At 35.5% G+C, this 19643-nt stretch overlaps 1 protein-coding gene across 5 annotated transcripts in view; it reads right to left on the reverse strand.

Moving 5' to 3' along the window:
• The window catches only part of LOC143252145 (ecotropic viral integration site 5 ortholog-like), an 86693-nt gene that overhangs the window by 53469 nt on the left and 13581 nt on the right, over positions 1-19643 (reverse strand). Inside the window, exon 1 of one of the 5 annotated variants that reach the window (XM_076503837.1) lies at positions 6934-7160. The exons of 2 other annotated variants lie outside the window; for them this stretch is intronic. Coding sequence is in view for 1 of the 3 variants with exons in the window: in XM_076503834.1 (XP_076359949.1) it covers positions 3363-3400 (38 nt within the window). In the remaining 2 variants the exon portion in view is untranslated. Of the gene's footprint in view, positions 1-3362; positions 3750-6929; positions 7161-19643 lie in introns of those variants that run through there. 2 more of the 5 variants (XM_076503835.1, XM_076503834.1) reach the window with 2 other exon arrangements.

Consider the following 19643-nt stretch of genomic DNA (forward strand, 5'->3'; position numbering starts at 1 on the left):
TGAGATTCATCATAACATTATAACGTCCTCCATGACTGAAAGTGCGAGCATATTTGGTGCGACGGGGATTCGAACCCGCGACCCTCACATTGCAAGTCGAACGTCTTAACCCACTTAGCTATGCCGGACCGAAGAATTCTGTTATTAAACGAAAAGCTTTGACAAGGAGACCTGCGAGATATAAAACAGCTTTTCAATGCTATTGTACACAGCTCTGGGTTTTTTGCTACAATAGCAAGTCAATATAATAGGAATATGAAAAAAAAAAAGACACCTGTACTTCATTTTTATAGTACACGAGTTCCATAAGTAGTGAACAACATCGTATAACCCACAAGCCAGTAACTTGAGAGTCCAAGTTAACAAGATGGAGGAGTTTCAAATGTAATGTTGATGCACAAAACCTAGTGCAGTGACGTACGAAGCGCGGGATAAGAGTGGAGCCCCCACTTTTAGATTTGTTGCAGTAAAATTAGAAAAATTATTCAGGAAACGCATGAGAAAGTACAAAATTTAATCCAGAACCCAAGAGCCTCCAGAACTTTAAGGCAAACTCTGGACCCTAGCCGTAATGGGTGTGTCTACAGGGTACCTGGACCCTAGCCGTAATGGGTGTGTCTGCAGGGTACCTGGACCCTAGGGTACCTTCTCTCGTTACGTTCGATCAAATAAACCTCCGGCTTCTTCACTTCCAATCTGCCTCATAAAACTCTGAAGTGAATATACACCAAATATATGGGCTGTGTGTGTAACTTGTAGTTGACTGTAAAATAAAATCTATAGGGAACCATCGTCATTACGTTCGCACACCAAAGTGTGTATATTGTACACACAGGATTATGGTTTGAAACATACTCAGTTTTCGGTATTTCTAGCTTAGTTTAATCAAAACTAAAAGGTCGATTTTCTATTTTTTTTTTAAACAAGTTTTGACTGTACACAATGTTCGTAATCATGTGGTTTATACGTTGAAAGAGTTCGTTAAAAGTGTTCCCGAATCCAGAAAACTTCACCAAATGACTAGTTACTCAAAAATAGGAATATTTGTAAAGCTTAATATACGAAAACAAACAAGATTGTACAGAAAGAAAACGTGTCGTTTTATTTACTTCTAAATATATACAAGAAAAGCACGACCCAAGATAGTCAACATTTTTTCCGAAACAACTTGCTTCATCATATTTGGTTTCACCCTCTTCACTATGGATGATGATAATTAGGCGAAGTCAACAAATATCGAAAATGTCCAGTCATGCGGTGATCAACCCTGCATGGCCTGCTGGTCAAGGCACTCGACTTGAGGGTGGCAGATTCGAATCCCCGTCGCACCAAACATGTTCATCGATTCAGCAGTGGGGCGTCATAATGTTATGATCAATCCCACTATTCGTTGGTAAAAGAGTAGCCCAAGAGTTGGCTGTGGGTGGTGATGACTAGCAGTCTTCCCTCTAGTTTTTTTGTACTCAGCAGATAGCCTGATGTGGCTTTATTACAAGAAACACGCAGATACCCTCTGGTCTTACACTACTAAGTTAGGGACGGCTAGTGCTGATAGCTCTCGTGTAGCTTTACACGAAATTCAAAACAAATCAAATCATGTAGTAGTACCACCAGGAAAAACAAAGATTGATTTGAGGCTAAAAATCGGGTATCTAGACAGTTCTGTTCAGGAGTAAAGTTCTGATGACACTCACTAGTAATGAGTACTGGGGCTCATTGGAGCTGCTTCACTGTTCTTTTTTGAAAAACAGCGCCACTTCACCCAGTTCAGTATTTATTTTACACACACACACACACACACACACACACATAATTAGCACTGGTCACGTTTGACTTTGGATTCTGATACAGTAAAAGAAGAAATAAGTAGCAAGTACACACTATTTTCGTCTTGCTTTTAATAAATAGCGTTATTAGTGTACTGCACACTGTGCCCAGTTCGTTACTCTTAAACTCGGTCGATATTAATTCAGCATTGTTCTGCAATATGCAATACATTTCTTATCGAACCTCCTGTTATTGTTGAGCAGCGACTTATCCAGTTAATTTCAATAACAGAACAAGTTTCACGTGACTACAAACAGTCAAGCACTGATGGCCACAAAATTATCGATAAAGTTCAGTATCATTAAATCAAAACCCGAGAGCTTCGACCTCCCCGTATTAAAAACAACAAAAGTAAATATAAATGTACGTACAGCGATAATTATATACGCGTTTAACTGTTTATTAAAATATTAAATGATTAAACTTGTTAATACAGCCCTGCGTCTTGTTATCGACAGTTTTTGTATTTCTTGTCAATATATGTTAAGGACACACTAACAGAATATTGTGTCTGTGAGATGAAAATAGTTGCTAAGTCAGATTATTTACCATGTTATCTACGTTAAAATTAAAGTAACACATTTAAATTACACGTCCGAAAGTACGAGCGGTACACACGCAAGGTAAAAAAAAAAAAATCACCCCAATGGAGGCTTTACATTTAAGACAATTTGCAGTTTTGCAGGTCCCTTGTCTACTGACTGTCTACTGTCAATAGCAAGTTACACGTCTACTGGTTTTAAAACGTACACATTCATAATCATGTACTTTACCGTATATAGTAATAGAGTGGAAAACATAATACAATGGCTTCTTATAGAATCATATTGTAAACACTCAAAGTACTCAAGCTGTACGAACCCATTAAGCATGCCGAAAAGAAAGTGTAAATATTTTAACGTATGTTGTAACTCGAGCGTAGTGAATTAATACTGAATACTATATTGTTGGACATCAGTAGAGTTTATTAAATACCGTAAGAAAACTAAAGTATAAGTGGCGAATACAATAACAAAAACCCCTGCTTCAGAGAGCGATACCGGCACAAAATTTCAACCACTCTATGAACTTCTAAGTCAAGGCCAACTTTAGCGTCAGTGTCAAATTCGTTTTTTTGTAGTCAACTCCCCCTACTTTTTTGAATTATCTTCCTTGATTATGCAAAGAAGAATTTTGAATAAAAACTAAGATAATAAAACTGATTTATTTCGTCCTTTTTGTCATAACTTTTGTCATTTCGACGAAAAAATGAGACGAAAAGAAGCCTTCAATTTAATATGGATCCTTTGAAAATAAGCAAATATAAAAAAGCGGAAACTTTCAAAGAGGTCATTAAAAAAAAATGGACCTCCTTACTTTCTAAACGACTCCGGACGCTAAACGTTTATTTGTTTACATGGTCTAAAGTCTGGGATCTCATTTGTTTCATTGTTATTATTAGAGTCAACGCTTGTTATTCCGCTTGATTTAGTAAACTACACGCTTCACTAGTATTTTTACAAAAACAAACGAACGACAGTATAAAGCTTACTTACCTTGAAAGAGACAGTCTACGACGAAAAAATGCTATCATTTTTAACACATATTTGTTTAACAAAAGTTATTTTGCTCGTTTTCCAACTTGAGATTATTTTACGTACAAAACCGCTTAAATTTTGGGTGATACGTATTCTATGAAATAAAAATATATCCAATGAAAGCTCTGTAAAGACTACTCTTGACCACCTGTCGTCGTTTCATGGAACTCAGGTGTAGCAAACGTTAACCTGTACCGAGAAATACGCCACATTTTAATTCTTGTTTCTGGTATATAATCGATGCACCAAATAACTAAACGACATTATATCTGGCTGCGACTGGCACGTGTTCCCTTTTCACACTGGGCAAATAAGACTGATATGCAAGTTAACAAGTGCATCTAATGATGTAAAACATCAGGCCTCTGGCAAACTAATTAGAACCCGTACAAGTGGAGCACATTTGGTTCACCGATGCGCATGCGCTAGAGTATCCAATTTTTACTAACACGTGTAAGCACACTGGTAAAGTGTAAAAAGTAATAATAGCTGTAAGATGAACAATTGGAATACACGTTTTTTGTGTGTTTTTTTTTGTAAAGGTTACGGCTTGTTTCGGGTTTACAGAAAGAAAAAAAGGCTTAACAGAACTATTTACTCTGAATATTCTCTGCATGTTTAAATTGTACGAAGTGATTTTAAGCACTTGCAGTTTCTGAAGTTATATATTGCTGGTTACAGCTTGTAAATCGGCATCTACAGAGTTAAGTAATAAAATTACTATTGCTCAAAGAGGCAAATCTTATGCATTATTTCTGGTAGTGTTTATTTATATCTCTCGTCGTGTCTTTTTTTTTAACCACAAGTGTCAGGATAACAAAAGTAGGCTCCCAGGTTTAATACATGACAAGAAGCAAGACACGTCTATTAAAAGGAAAGAATTATAATCACTTGAAACATTGAACACTTAAGAAACGCTTTCCCGAAGTGTAGCTAGTGGGTTAACCCTTCAATTTAGTTAGTAATAGTGCTCAGTTTTATATAGTGTGCGAACGACTTATAAATGGATATTACGCACGACGAGCTGTAATAGTTAGTACGTATTGAATAAAGTTGTTCTAAAACTCAGGGTTTAGATACATATTTTATAAAGAATTGCAACAATTTTGAAGCTTAGTAGATTGTAAATAAAGTCACTACCCTTGTAACAGCATTATGTGATCGCCACTTAAGGGCCATATCCGTTAACTTTGCCAACAATGCCTCTTTTGTCATTGGATGTTTGAATTACGTCTCGCGGTTATAACTTGTACGCTATATATATAAACAATCTCAATCGAAGTGACCCAGTGTTAGTTACTGCTCGACCATAGTCTCAAGAGCGTCATCTTTCGCCGAATGTTTCATATAAACACAAGTTATTCAACTACAAGCTGAAACATGACTGATAAGTTATTTTAATTATATGCTGTGTGAACGCCTTTTACAAGCTGGCGAAGCATAATTATAGTCAAGTGTCATGACACTAGTTTTAAGCCTAATGTAGACTTTACACACAACATTCATCCTTTCCCTTATTAGAATAGTTTATATTAATATTTCAACCTTTATATAATCATCATATCCATATTCGTCGTGTTTAAAAATATAGTAGGCCTAATATTAACGTTTTATGGTAATCACTTATGTTATACATACTTAATCGCGTCTCCAGGTTTGGTTATTGCAAATCTCAATCACGTGAAAAACAGTTTCACAACCTGGAGTTGAAACCTCTATAATTATCAAATATGGACTTAATTATTAACTAGCAGAGCGCGCACTCTGGATTCAAAGATTTATACAACCAAGAAAATGCAAACGATGGTAAGATGTGTTACTCAGCAATATATACAGGGTGGCCTCTAAGTCCCTACCCATTCATGTGTTATGTTATATTCAATTACGCATGTATTATAAATTTGTTTCTCTTTTTTTTCAAAGCAATATGACCGATGCAAGTCCATTTACACTTGAAGAGCGTGTTGTGACAAGTAAGTGGGTACACGAGTGCAAGAATACTGATGACAGTACACAGATACACTGGATACATAAGATATATGGATGGGTAGGGATTTACGGGCCACCCTGTATATAAGCCAATGTAAACGCAAACTATGATAAAAGTGAAAATGTTCTACTACCCAGTTAATGTTAAGTAAGTAATAATTGTAACCAAACAAAATGCAAGGAAAATTACTGCAAATAAAAAAACTCGACATCTCGGAGTAATTTGAACGTTTCGGTTTAAACAACTAACAAAACATAAAATAAAAATAATAAATTATAATTTTTTGCTGCTACTTATTTATTATATGATAAACTTCAAGAATCAGAAGATGTTTGTGGAGTCACGAATAAAAACGCGTCTAATTAACGCATCATCACTCAACACGATAAAATCAAAATGTACAATCAAACATGGCTTACAAAAACGTTCACGGAGCTTCAGGTTCATTTCAAACTAACAATGGATGGATTCGTGTACTTTGTCATTATTCATATTAAGAAAGTTAAACTATTTTCTAATTCAGATGTTGCTATTTGGCTGATTTAATAGGACAGGTTCATGACACAACAAACTTCCAAAATTCACCCACATGTTAAAATAATACGGGAAACAAACGATACAACAGAATTCCTATTTAACTTCTTAAACTTGAAACAAGTATGTCAACACCATTATGAAGAATGTAATAGTAACCTGTCAAAAATATAGTACCATAATATGGTACTTGTATCTCTCCTCACTTTTAAAAATATTACACAAAAATTATAGTAAAATAAATATACTTAAATAAAAACGGTTTTAACAATACAGTTTCGATTCCGTCGGATTGAAGAGGGCAAATTAATGTTGTCAATAGATAAGTTTATGGCGTAAATTTATTTTAATTTGTTCACTAACTTGTAAAACAAAAAACACCATGTCTTAATGAATATAGGAACTTACCTTTGATGATTTCCATCGTTTTATGTTAAAATCATTGTTATTTAGAATTTCGCTATTTCACATCCCAAACCTTAGAAACATTGAGAATATAATCATCGTTTAGTACACTAGATGGCAGCAAAGCACAAATCACACAAGATGATAAATGATTACTGTGACAACGCTACATTGAACAATTATAAAGCTTTTAACGTTTCCAATATATATACAACTAAGATTTTCTTAAACTAGTCACATTATGAAATACTACTACTAAAATACAACCTTTAATGTAAAACAACACTAATTTTAATGCGAGTATAATTTTAACAAAAAATTATTCTGACTCTGACGATTTGCTTTTAACACGATTCAGTGTTTACAGTTTTATCTATGTTGTTATTATTAAAATAATAAATCCTGGACTCTATAATAAAATATTCAACAACAACAAAATAGAGGGAAATAAAGTTTTGAAAACTTTGCCTTCAATTTTTTTATTTAAGTTGCTGTATAAAGTGTTTCAACTGTCCAGCAATTTAAAACTATATTCTGGAAATACATTACATTTAGATCCGTGAAATACATGACAAAAGAAACAAACATATGCTCACCTACCGTTCTTGAAACTGACCGATCGAAGATCCGAGCCGTAACTAACTATAGCATTATCACTGTACTTAACAGAAAAACTAAAACTGTGATCTTCACAGCGGCGTCTTACAACGAACGTTACTATGTGGTTCCTGCCATGTCAATCCCCAGCACAACACTGCTCGTAACGCACCAGTCACGTGCTTGGATAAGCTGAGCTCAAGAAAAACGTTATCATGCGAGAACAACATAAAAACAAAAAAGCGGTCAGTGTGTGCTCGAGGCTCTCACAGATACTTAAATTATGAAAGGGTGTGTTACGGTCACCCCTCAAATGCTCCAATTGTTGCTAGGAAGTCGTGAATCCCACGGTATCACCGCAGGCATATTAAGCAACATTTTTATACTTGATTTAAAAGTACAGAATAATCAGACAAAAAAGGAAAGAAAAACAGCAATAATTAGTTCTGTGATTTTTTTAAAACAATACCATTTCATGATAAATATTTAAGATCCTCGATGAACAAAATAAGAAAACCCAACCTGTAATGAACTGTTAAATAAAAAGGTAATAAAACAATGCTTGGTTCTCATATCTTATAATGAACTGTTAAATAAAAAGGTAATAAAACAATGCTTGATTCTCATATCTTATAATGAACTGAACAAAATTCATTATTATCACACCATAATAAAACAACAGTAATATATGTACTTTTAATATAATTAATTAGAAGCCACATATTTAACAAAATGGTATTGTCAATTGCATACATATCACAAATAAATCAAGACAGACGATTGTGTGCCATTCGGCCACAATAGACTGCAGGCTGCTACACTTTGTGTGTTATAAACAGAAGTGACAGTTCAGCGATTTTTCCACCTTCTGTAGCTCAGATTGTGGTAATACAAATTATAACATATTTCAGCTTCACATGAAAAATTTCGATGCAAACCGTTAAGAAATAAACGAAAACTATATTTTCAAATTTTGATTTACCCCCTCTCCCGGTTTTTTTTTTCGCACTGAAACTACGGGACATTTATTTAATATAAAAACATATTTAACTTTTACAGATTTTTTTTTAAATCTAGTTCACAGATATATCTTTAAAACGTGCAATTAGATGTTAAATTTTGTCTAAATATAAGCCACATGTGAAACTTTATTCAACAAAAACCGTTTAGTTTGGACCAAAATTCTTGCGTACGCCTACACAGAAACCCATTGTCTGAAATTTTTACTATAGCCTCGCTTAACAATAAAAGAGAACGCTTCTTAGTTTTTATCATTCAAATTAAAGGCCACTGACTTAGAACACCAAAACTATAAGATAAAAGAACGTGCAGATACATAAGTACCGGTTAAGCCAAGCCAACTAGAATAGCAGTATCTAGCTCATGTTTTCAAATTTATTAAATGATATTAAAATTATCATAATCAAAGAGCATTTAGTGTTACGTGATCCGTGGTGACGAGAAAACCCACTTGTAGAGAAAAATATACATGTAAAAACGGCTGGTATGGATAGAGAAAAAGTCAATTTAGAGGAGCGAACAACGTTTTGACCTCCTTCAGTCATCGTCAGGTTCACAAAGAAAGAAAGAGGTAACTATACCCCACAATCTAAAAAATCACGAAACCATATACTGCTGCAAACCGTATATTCCAGACATCAGCAGAAAAGTAACCAACATTTGGCAAAAACTAGTAACAAAATATGACATTCCAGTTAATACCAAATTTATTCAAAAACCAGGCACAAAACTAAGGTCTATATTATGTAAAAACTACACTGACAAACACCACACCAACATTATTTATAAAATACAATGTAATAACTGCCACGACTTCTATATTGGAGAAATAAGTAGAAAAATGGAAACCAGATTCAAAGAACATGAAAAGTCACCTTCACACGTTTTCAAGCACTGCAAGTCAAATGAACACAGCATAACCATAGAAAACACTCAAATACTAAATAAAGAAACAAACATAAACAAACGCAAAATTAAAGAAGCCTTACTTATACAACAACTCAAGCCCAAAATAAACCAATACAAAGGAACACCTTCATACCTGTATTAATAAATATAATCAAATATCTAAGCACGCCATGTACATTCCTACATTCAGTTACACAACCGCCTTCAAACATGTGGTCAGCTATCGGTCAGTTACCTCTTTCTTTCTTTATGAACCTGACGATGACCGAAGAAGGTCGAAACGTTGTTTGCTCCTCTACATAGGGTTTTTCTCTATCCATACCAGCCGTTTTTACATGTATAGTGTTACGTGATATTAGCTTAATAGAGATGGCTGTACTGATTATATTGGGGTGATGACAAGAAACTGTTAATTTACTTTCCATGGGGTTACTTATAAAGAAGTTATTAACATTTTCTTAGAGAAGACAAAACTACCAATACATATTTTAAAGAACCTGGTTGGCTCTGTAAGTATAAACCCTGCGCCGAAAAGTAGCGTTGGGATTCTAAAGCTAATATTGAGTGCCACTTTATTACTTGCTGTGGTTTGTTGGTATATACTGACAAATGCGGTCGTGATACCCAATTAAAAACACCTTTGGTGTGAAATAAAAGTGCGACCACAGGATGGAGCACGTGACTTAAAGGAATGACGTCAAAAGTGACGGCCAAACTGGTAGCTGGCTACTTTTATAGCATTGATAAAAACTTTGAAAGAAATATTCAGTCACTAGTTAGCCAGGGCGCGATTCTCGTTCTTTTTTTTTTGGGGGGGGGGGATAATGTTAGGTAAAACAAAATACGCGGCTTAGCTAACTAAAGAATGATTATTTGTTGTAAAATTATTTTTAATACTGTAAGTGTAGCTACCAGTATGGCTGCCAATTCTGATTTCATTTCTTTAAGTAGCATATTGAAGCCTTTTTGGTCTTCACATTGTTTCTGTTAACTGCTAAAAACGTTTTTATTTTTATTTCACCTTTTCTTATTTTCATATTTCAAAGCTCTACTGAAATAAGTGGTTGAGTCTAAGAACACAAAATGCATATTTTTTTCTTTATGTTCATTGGCCTTAAGATTTTGATCAGCAGTGTATTTTTATTAGATAGTTGGCCCTGCATGTCCAAGTGGTTAAGGCACTCGACACGTAGTCAGAGGGTTGCGGGTTCGAATTCCCTTCACACTAATCATGCTCGCTCTTTCAGCCGCGGGGGCGTTATAAGGTATTTCGATACCTGCGGTGAGAAAAGCATAGACAGCCGATTGGTTAGCTTTTCTCTTAAAAACGAACAAAATCTACCCTCGCCCGTCCATTTTCATAAGCTAAAAATTTGTGAAAATTATTTATGTTAGATTAACCAATAAGGATTAACCTCTTAAAATTTATATGTTAGTGGAATTTCGCTCAAAGCCACAAAGGTGATATTATGCACACCAGAGTCTGTAATTTCGAATTTGTACACTAGAAGGAAGGCAAATAGTCAACACCGCCCACCGCGAACTGTTGTCAGGCCGAATAGTACAATTTGACTGTCACTTTTATAACACATTGACGGCCCCAAGCTGCGGAAAGCGATTTGAAGAGGAGTACGGCGATAAAGTGCTAGCCGTGGGACCTTAAATCAACATTTCGGCCCTAAGCTGCCTTAAGACCGTATCGCTTAAAAAAACACCAAGAATCGAACAGGATAACCTGCATCAACGAGTGCTTTTTTGAGTCAAGGAATAAAAAAAAACTATTTGTTCATAAAAGACTTCTTTCCAAATATTTACGCATTTCAAGAAAGAACATTCAATTGTAGTTAAGCTGTCTAACTTTTTCCGGGCACACCCTTCAGCACAGTATCACACAAACCTTTATGTGACGCATGCTAGTTTCAACGAAGAATTTGAAACTATCAAAAGGATAACAAGCTTTTGCTTTGTACCGAACCAACCACTTAGAACATTTAAGGTCACGTGTTGAAATACCACGTGATGAATTCAAAACGCGTGGGTTGAGTGTGCTGTGATAAAGCTGCACCTTGTTTAAAACATACACCCTCTTGGGGTTACTCGAGCACTCGTTTTCTGTTAATTCACTTAAATGTATGAACGCAAATACTATAGCTTTGTCTTTGATAAAATCTGTGTTTGGTTGGTTGATTTAAACGCTATTCTGTACAGCGGGTTAATTGCAAAGTGCACATGAAGTTAATTATAACTAAAAGGGTATTATATATATATATATTAGTTTGTTATAACTTTAAAACAAGCCGAAACAAAAATTAATTAAACAAGAAACGCTGCACTAATTAAAAAGATCCCAGGATACAAAATATTGATGTACTTTGTCACAGGTTTGGATTTGCTGTTTTTAGCGCAGTCCTTCCATGTGATTTTGCTTACTTAACTGTATTAAAATGTATTTATTTTCACTAAAATATATATACAAATAAAAATAATGAAGTCTTACAGTCATAGTTTCACAATCAACTTGTTTGATTATAAAGTGTATTAACCGAAAAAACTCAGGCTTTATGCGCACCAATCCAACAAATCCCCAATTTTTTTTTCAATATAATTCTGATTTAAAATAGCTTGTGTGAAAGACTCAGTGGGTAACAATTTGAGTTTTCGAAGACATGTTTTCGTGTAAATATGCTACTTTTGCTAGTTAACAGATACGAGAGCCAATTTGGGGCGCAAGTTATAGAATTACATACATTTTTATTAGACATCAAAACAATAACGAAGATTTTAATAATCAGAGAGGGACAAATGGGAGAAATGCAGAATCCATAAATGTGCTTTCAGCTGAGTGGGCGTTATAATGTTACGGTCAATCCCACTATTCGTTGGTAAAAGAGTAGCCCAAGAGTTGGCGGTAGGTGGTGATGACTAGCTGCCTTCTCTCTAGTCTTACTCTACTAAATTAGAGACGGCTAGCACAGATAGCTCTCGAGTAGCTTTGTGCGAAATTCAAAAACAAACAAACCATAAATATGTTTATATTCGCTGTTAGAAACTTTACCTCTTACTTCTGGTTGTCCTTTTCCAAACATGGTGAGTATTAAGATAATATCCGAAGTCAGATTATTTTTAGGTCCACCATGGATTATGTATTTCAAAAAAATCTCCCAAATGCACGTGTACAAAAACTAGAGTCAAACAACTTCTAGATATTTGAATAAAAGCCACTATTTATTTGTTTGTTTTTAATGTCGCCCAAAGTTACACGAAGGTTATCTGCGCTAGCCCTTTCTAATTTAGTAGTGTAAGACTAGAGGGAAGGCAGCTAGTCATCACCAACACCAACTCTTGAACTACTCTTTTACCAACGAATAGTGGGATTGATCGTCATGTTATAACACCCCCACGGCTGAAAGGGCGAGTATGTTTGGTGTGATGGAGATTCAAACCCGCGACTCTCAGACTACGAATCGAGTACCTTAACCTATTGGCCATGCCGGGGGTGCAACTATTTGTAGCGCTCGCTTTGTTGATAACTGGGCTCAGTGGTTAATCTTAAAAAGAAATCTTGAGTTCAAATTCTAGAGACATTTTTATAACTCTGCTTTAATTTTTAACTCATCAACTTTAGAACTCATCAACTTGTTACTAAAAACTAGAACTTGATAGTTTATGTTAGGGACGTGAATTATTTGTTAAGATTATATTACAAAAATATGGGTGTTACAGTAGTAATATGCCAAAATCAGGGGTTCGCTTCCCCTTGGTGGGCTCAGCAGATAGCCCGATGTGGCTTTGCTAAAAGAGAAACACACAAACACATACAGTAGTAATATCGCTCAACTCTCATATGGAAGCCTCTTCTTCTGGGATTTTGCGTTAGTTTTTTTAATATATATTTTTTTTTAATTCTGTCTTTTCGCGACTTTTGCTTTGGGTAGGCCTAGTATGTTCAGGTCGTTAGGACGCTCGACTGGCAAATTGTGGATTCGAATTCCTGTCCCACTAAATATGTTCGCCCTTTAAGCTATGGAAGTACTAGGATGTGACGATAAATTGTACCATTCGTTAATAAATGTGTAGCTGAGAAGTTGGCGGTGAATAGTGATAACTTGCTGCCTTCCCTGTAGTCTTTCACTGCTAAACTAGGGACAGCTATTGCAGCTTTGTGGGAATTACAAAAGAAACGAATTCCCTCTTGGCTTGAGTCAGAATCGTCCATGTTTTAACAACATTTCAACGCATGTGCCAAACCAAAATTTAGCTCTGAGGCTATTCTACATCAAGTTAGTTTATATTTAACTTTTTCGTCAGTGCAGAGTGAAGATAAACACAAGTTTCTGAGCACGTCATGTTGTCTTTTTGGAGTGAAAGATGGTGAATCTCAATTCCTGGCATGAATTTGTTATTTGTTGTCTTTAAATTATATATTTTTAGATTTATAGCAAGTACTTTGGAAATTTTGAAAAATACAAGCACCATTACAGATTAAAAGAGGAATCATAAGATATTATAATACATACAAACACAAAGTGTCTGTGTTTGTTTGTTTGTTTTTGAATTTCGCACAAAGCTACTCGATGGCTATCTGTGCTAGCCGTCCCTAATTTAGCAGTGTAAGACTAGAGGGAAGGCAGCTAGTCATCACCACCCACCGTCAACTCTTGGGCTACTCTTTTACCAACGAATAGTGGGATTAACCGTACATTATAACGCCCCCACGACTAGGAGGGCGAGCATGTTTGGCGCGACCGGGATGCGAACCCGCGACCCTCAGATTAGGAGTCGCACGCCTTAACACGCTTGGCCATGTCGGGCCGAGGGAAGATTTAGCAACTTCTAAAGTTGTCAAAGACAACTTAATATCTTTTCAACTGTATAGATGGCGGCACAATACATTATCATGTAGGTCAACTTAGGTACGAAACTAAAAAAAAATATATATGGACAGACATTTTATAAGAATATTTATAAAAGTTATTACTTCGTGCGTTTGCCAATTTATCCTTAAATTATTTGCTTATTCCATCAAAACTAATAAATCGCAGGGTCAAACATCTGATCATTGTTACGTATTATAATTTATCGCTGATGGGTTCCCGATTTATTAATGTTATGTATGTTAACGTATTACGATTTTAAATAGCCGAAACTTTTAACTTTAATTTAGAATTTAATTGAATGTTGGTATATAACATAACGGATTTACTGTTGTATATTTATTTTAGCGCCTACGTTTTTTGTTATATAATTTTCGTTTTGGCATGTGACGTATATTCTTGACTGTGTTACACATGTCCATCCTGTTCTCGAAATGTGTAAAAGGTTCTTGAGCGTAAGAATCAACAATGTACTAGGCGTGTCTGTAATACTAGTGATTAACAGTACTGTTGCCAAGCGAACTTTGGTGAGTGTTCTATAGTGATTGGTATATAAAAACCGACACGCCGAGAGACAAATATTGTTATTATTAATTAGCAGCAGTCAGTGTGCTACAGGCCTCGGAAGCTATAATTGTGACTAACACTTATAAATCAGAAAACTACATAATTTGACCAGGAACGTTAGATATTTCGAACATTACAAACCGTTCAACTTCAGTGAATTACTTCAGAGTTTAGAATTCTACTAGAACATCAAATATCAACATACGCGAATCCCGGCATAGCCAGGTAGTTAAAGCACTTGACTCTCAATCCGAGGGTCGAGAGTTCGAATCCCCATCACACCAAACATGCTCGCCCTTTCAACTGACAACACAACCACTAGATTATTGTTAGCCACCTTAGTGCTGTATTAGCTTTGACATCTGAGTCACATGATCGAAAGCAGTCTAAACTTGGTTTTAATTGCACTCGAATACTTTTACCAAGAGTGATGATAAAGCACGAGTGGTGAACATTATGGAGTCATTAAACTCAACCGTGTTTTTAAATATAGACTGCTAAAAAACAGAAATAAGGCTTTCACGGTTGTATAGCAATCGTTAGTTTGAATCTTAAAGCCACGTTGCGAGCTAAACAAAATATTTCTAATAGCAATATGATACTTGATTATTAATTTATATCGCAGGTCTTCCAGCAGCGTACAAGTATTGAACTATTTTGCAAAACCTTTCTACTTACAGTTACGAGGCTAATAACTGCTTATTAAATACGTTTTCCATCTCATCACAAACGCCTACTTATTAAACAAATAATCAGACCGTGCAGATCAACTTCCCATGGTGTAACGGGTTACGGTTTTCAGACAGTGATGGAGTATCACCACGCTGTTTTATTAAAAACCCGTCGGAATCCAAACCCGAGTAATGTAAAGGCTTTCGGTTAAAACAACACACTTTCTTTTCTTCTTCTTTCTCTCTCAGTATTTATTTTTAGTCGGGTGTAAACTAGTGGCTAGTGCTAAACTATAGACTGACGGTCCATGGTTCGAGGTCCATTGGTGGCATTAAAAAAATGAGCTTTAGAGCAGTAGGTGGGACACAAGAGTAACAGACTATTTTACAATGTGACTAGAATTGGCCGCAAATACCGATAACTAGCTGTTTATCCTCTAGTTTAGGGTTCAAAATTAGGAACTACTATCCAATACAGACACATTTAAATACAAAGTGATAATTACTTTTTACATTACATATAAAACTTACAGCATAAAAACTGTTTATTCTGTAGAAATGTTGAGAACATTAGTGATTTTATCATGTGAGTAAAAAAAATATATAAATTGTTTTTTATTTGTTTTTATAAACATTCAGAATTTTATTGCTATAAAAAATACCGAAAAAAATCGGTATTTCCTAAATCCTAAAGCTGCTTTAGGAAACTAATGAGAAGATGATATAAATTTTATCACGAGAGAATTTTGTAACAAAAATTTATAAAACATCTTAGTGTTTCATGTGTAAGCCGTAGATCAACTCGTAATGACTTAATATTGGCTGGCCTCAGTTTAGCAACCAGCATACTTTCTCTCATCCACAACTGGAATATATCATCAGTGCTAGTAAGTAACCCAAGTCCAGCATGGCCAGGTGGTTAAGGCACTCGACTCGCAATCTGAGGGGCGGGGCTTCGAATCCCCGTCACATCGAACAAGTTCGCCCTTTCACTTTTGGGGAAAATTATAATGTTCCGATCAATCCCACTATTCGTCAGTAAAAGAGTAGCCCAAGAGTTGGCGATGGTTGGTGATGACTAGCTGCCTTCCCCTGTCTTACACTGATAAATTAGGGACGGTTAGAGCAGGTAGTCCTCGTGTAGCTTTGCGCGAAATTCAAACAAACCAAATTAAATTACCCAAACATCACCACTAAAAAAAACCCACCCAAATTACCTATGAAAAGTATGCGCTCCCCAAAGCAGAAAGAAAGTCGGTATATTTTATTGAATTGTGTTAATGATGATACGGCTCCAATACTTAAAAATGTCATGCTTTCTCAAAGAGGGCGAATAGCTTTCCTTTAAGCTCGAAAACAACTGGTTTGTTTGAATTAATGTAGATTTCCAGTTTGCGTTAAGTACAGTAAGGAATAACTCCAGTGTTTGCAGATAATTTAAATACACCGCTGTCCTCGAAGATATGAAACTAGGATAACAAGATGGAAGATTGGCAAGCAACGATTTAGAAATGATCTGTTTTTTTATCTCGGGATCATACATAAGTATGAAGAAGACAAACAAATGTTCTATTGGAACATGTTATTTGTTCCCCAAAAGATATCACTTTATTATGCTTATAAATCCTTGTTTGCTAAGTTATTATTATATCAGCATAATGTGCTTCATTACTGAAGGCTAACAATATCAAAACTTACAGCATGACTGAAATTAACGACTTACGATCCTGTACAAATCTTAAATAACATGATACACAAGTATTCTATAGTCATAGTCAATTCGTGAAACAATTGTGCATAAACCAGTACAATTAGGCCCGGCATGGCCAAGCGCGTTAAGGCGTGCTTGCGACTCGTAATCTGAGGGTCGCGGGTTCGCATCCGCGTCGCGCCAAACATGCTCGCCCTCCCAGCCGTGGGGGCGTTATAATGTGACGGTCAATCCCACTATTCGTTGGTAAAAGAGTAGCCCAAGAGTTGGCGGTGGGTGGTGATGACTAGCTGCTTTCCCTCTAGTCTTATACTGCTTAATTAGGGACGGCTAGCACAGATAGCCCTCGAGTAGCTTTGTGCGAAATTTCAAAAAACAAACAAACCAGTACCATATTTCCACAGATGACCAAAAGGAAGGCCACACAGCTCAAGTTCCGTACGTCCAATAACTAACACAGACTCAAAACCAACCATTATCAACAAGATAGGTGCGTAATGCGCACCCAAAAACATGTAGTTTTTAAGACATGTGCCCAGTTTTTAACAAAGCTAATTTTATTGGGCAATACGCTTTGAATATTTTGAAAAGTTCCAGTTATAGAAAATTCCTTTTAAAAAGTATACACAATCTGTCGTAATTTATACAATAACTCAACTTTTCCAAATAAGATAATTTTTGCTTTATATCTGAGAAAACACTTACGATACATTGTTGAACAGAAAGAAAACATTGAATATCATTCTGTAAACGTCCAATTTTATTTCTAGTTGACCTATCTTTATTGAAACCACAGATGACGTAGAGACAAACACCAGATTAACCTACTGGTCACGTTATATCAAAGACACACTGGTGTCAAGGCAATTGGACTGTACGAGGTAGGCAGTGGCCTGTTTTGACCTGGTTTTAATACAGAGAAAACAATACAGCGCATTTAAAGTTAATATTTCCATAAGCCTTAAGTAAATTATTGTCCATAAGTGAGTCAGTATTTTATAGACTTACAGAGTTAAAATCTGGGATTCGATTCTCTATGGTGGATACGCAGGTAGTGCGATGTGTAGCCTTGCGCTAAAAACAAAATGAAAATAAAGTCAATAAAACTAGTATTTAAATACAAGGAATAATTACTTGCAATATTATTTTTATCATATTTTATACTTACGCTAAAGTTGAACTACGTTAAAAACAACTTATTGCTTCAAACAGGACTTGTTCCAAAACGTTATTTGGCTTTTAACTGTTCTGTAATCGCTAAATTGCAATAAGAATCCCAAAAGGGACAGTCCTACAAAAGTAACTTGATTTTAAAGTAGGAATACTGTTTTCTACATAAACGATCTCTGGAGTACAATATCCGAAGGTAAGTTTATCATACTTAACTCCAAGTGGTAGTACCTTATTTCGTTTTTCTTTGTATTTATTTACATAATTTATGTTTTTTCCTTTTCCTTGTACTTTGGAAAACAGTCACTTTCCTACAACTATTTGCAGCCAGTGAAGAGTGACATAAATGTGGGACGTTGTGGACTTGAACACTCACATCTCGCTCTCCCAATTTATATTTATTTATTATTATTACATTATTTTTATGAATTTATTCATGTGAGACTGATAGATGACGTATCCCCACCGAAATGTGGGTCGTACCTCCATAAGTACCTCCAAAGCTTAAGGCACATTTTGTATTCCACATTATAGCCTGTACCCTGGGGGTCCTTTTAATTTACGCAGCATCTTTGGTTTGGTTTTTGTTTGGGTATGTTTTGGTTCATTTAATTGTCAGTTATCATAGGTTTGGGTTTGCAGTTTTTAACGCAATCCTTCCTTTTGGTTAACTGTTTAAATATTAATTTTCTGCACACACACATATATATTTATATTAAAAGCTAAATCGTTATTCATGATGTCAGAAAAAAGGTAGTAAAGCATTAATATCCTCGGCTACTAAAGCGCAGGTTAATTTAATAGCACAATGAGAACAAAAATCCAATTGGATGATGCCTACTGCATTGAAAATTACAATGAACAATAATTAAAACAAGAACGTTCCATTGATACAGACAAATATAGTTGTTACTAATACGAATGAGATCTAAATGGCATGGTTTACTATCCATATTGTAACGGATTTTCTTTTATTTTAATATATATGTTTGTTTCAGTTTGATGCATGTGACGCATACTGTTGGATGTGAATTTTGTTTGTTTTTGTTTTGAATTTTGCACAAAGCTACTCGAGGGCTATCTGTGCTAGCCGTCCCTAGTTTACCAGTGTAAGACTAGAGGGAAGGCAGCTAGTCATCACCACCCACCGCCAACTCTTGGGCTATTCTTTTACCAACGAATAATGGGATTGACCGTAACATTATAACGCCCCCACGGCTGAGAGGGCGAGTATGTTTGGCGCGACGGAGATGCGAACCCGCGACTCTCGGATTACGAGTCGCACGCCTTAACACGCTTGGCCATGCCGGGCCTGATGTGAATTTAGCAAGGCCCGCCTATTCTCTGAATTTGTAGAATATTCTTGAGAGCAAGAACCAACAATATGTGGTTTACGTGTTTTTGAACATTGTTGAACGTTAGAGAAACTCGCCTTAAATTATATAAACCAACATAATTTATTAAATTTCGATAAACATAAAATTTGAAGCATATCGAAATTTAATTAATTTCTAAATTCAAATTTTCGGTTATTTGAAATCGTAACACGTAACATAATAAATCAGAGACTCATCTGAGATAAATTAAATAGGTAACAATATGATCAAGGGTATCCAAACCCTCGTTATGAATCATAAAATTACTACTCTCTAATACAGTGTCTGAAAGCCTACCATGATAATGTTATTTAATAACATTAAATTGTTTGTTTGTTTTGAATTTCAAGCAAAGCTACACGAGGGCTGTCTGCGCTAGCCATCCCTAATTTAACAGTGTAAAAACTAGAACGAA

Source organism: Tachypleus tridentatus, chromosome 6 (assembly GCF_004210375.1).
Source record: "Tachypleus tridentatus isolate NWPU-2018 chromosome 6, ASM421037v1, whole genome shotgun sequence".
Taxonomy (NCBI): Eukaryota; Metazoa; Arthropoda; class Merostomata; order Xiphosura; family Limulidae; genus Tachypleus; species Tachypleus tridentatus.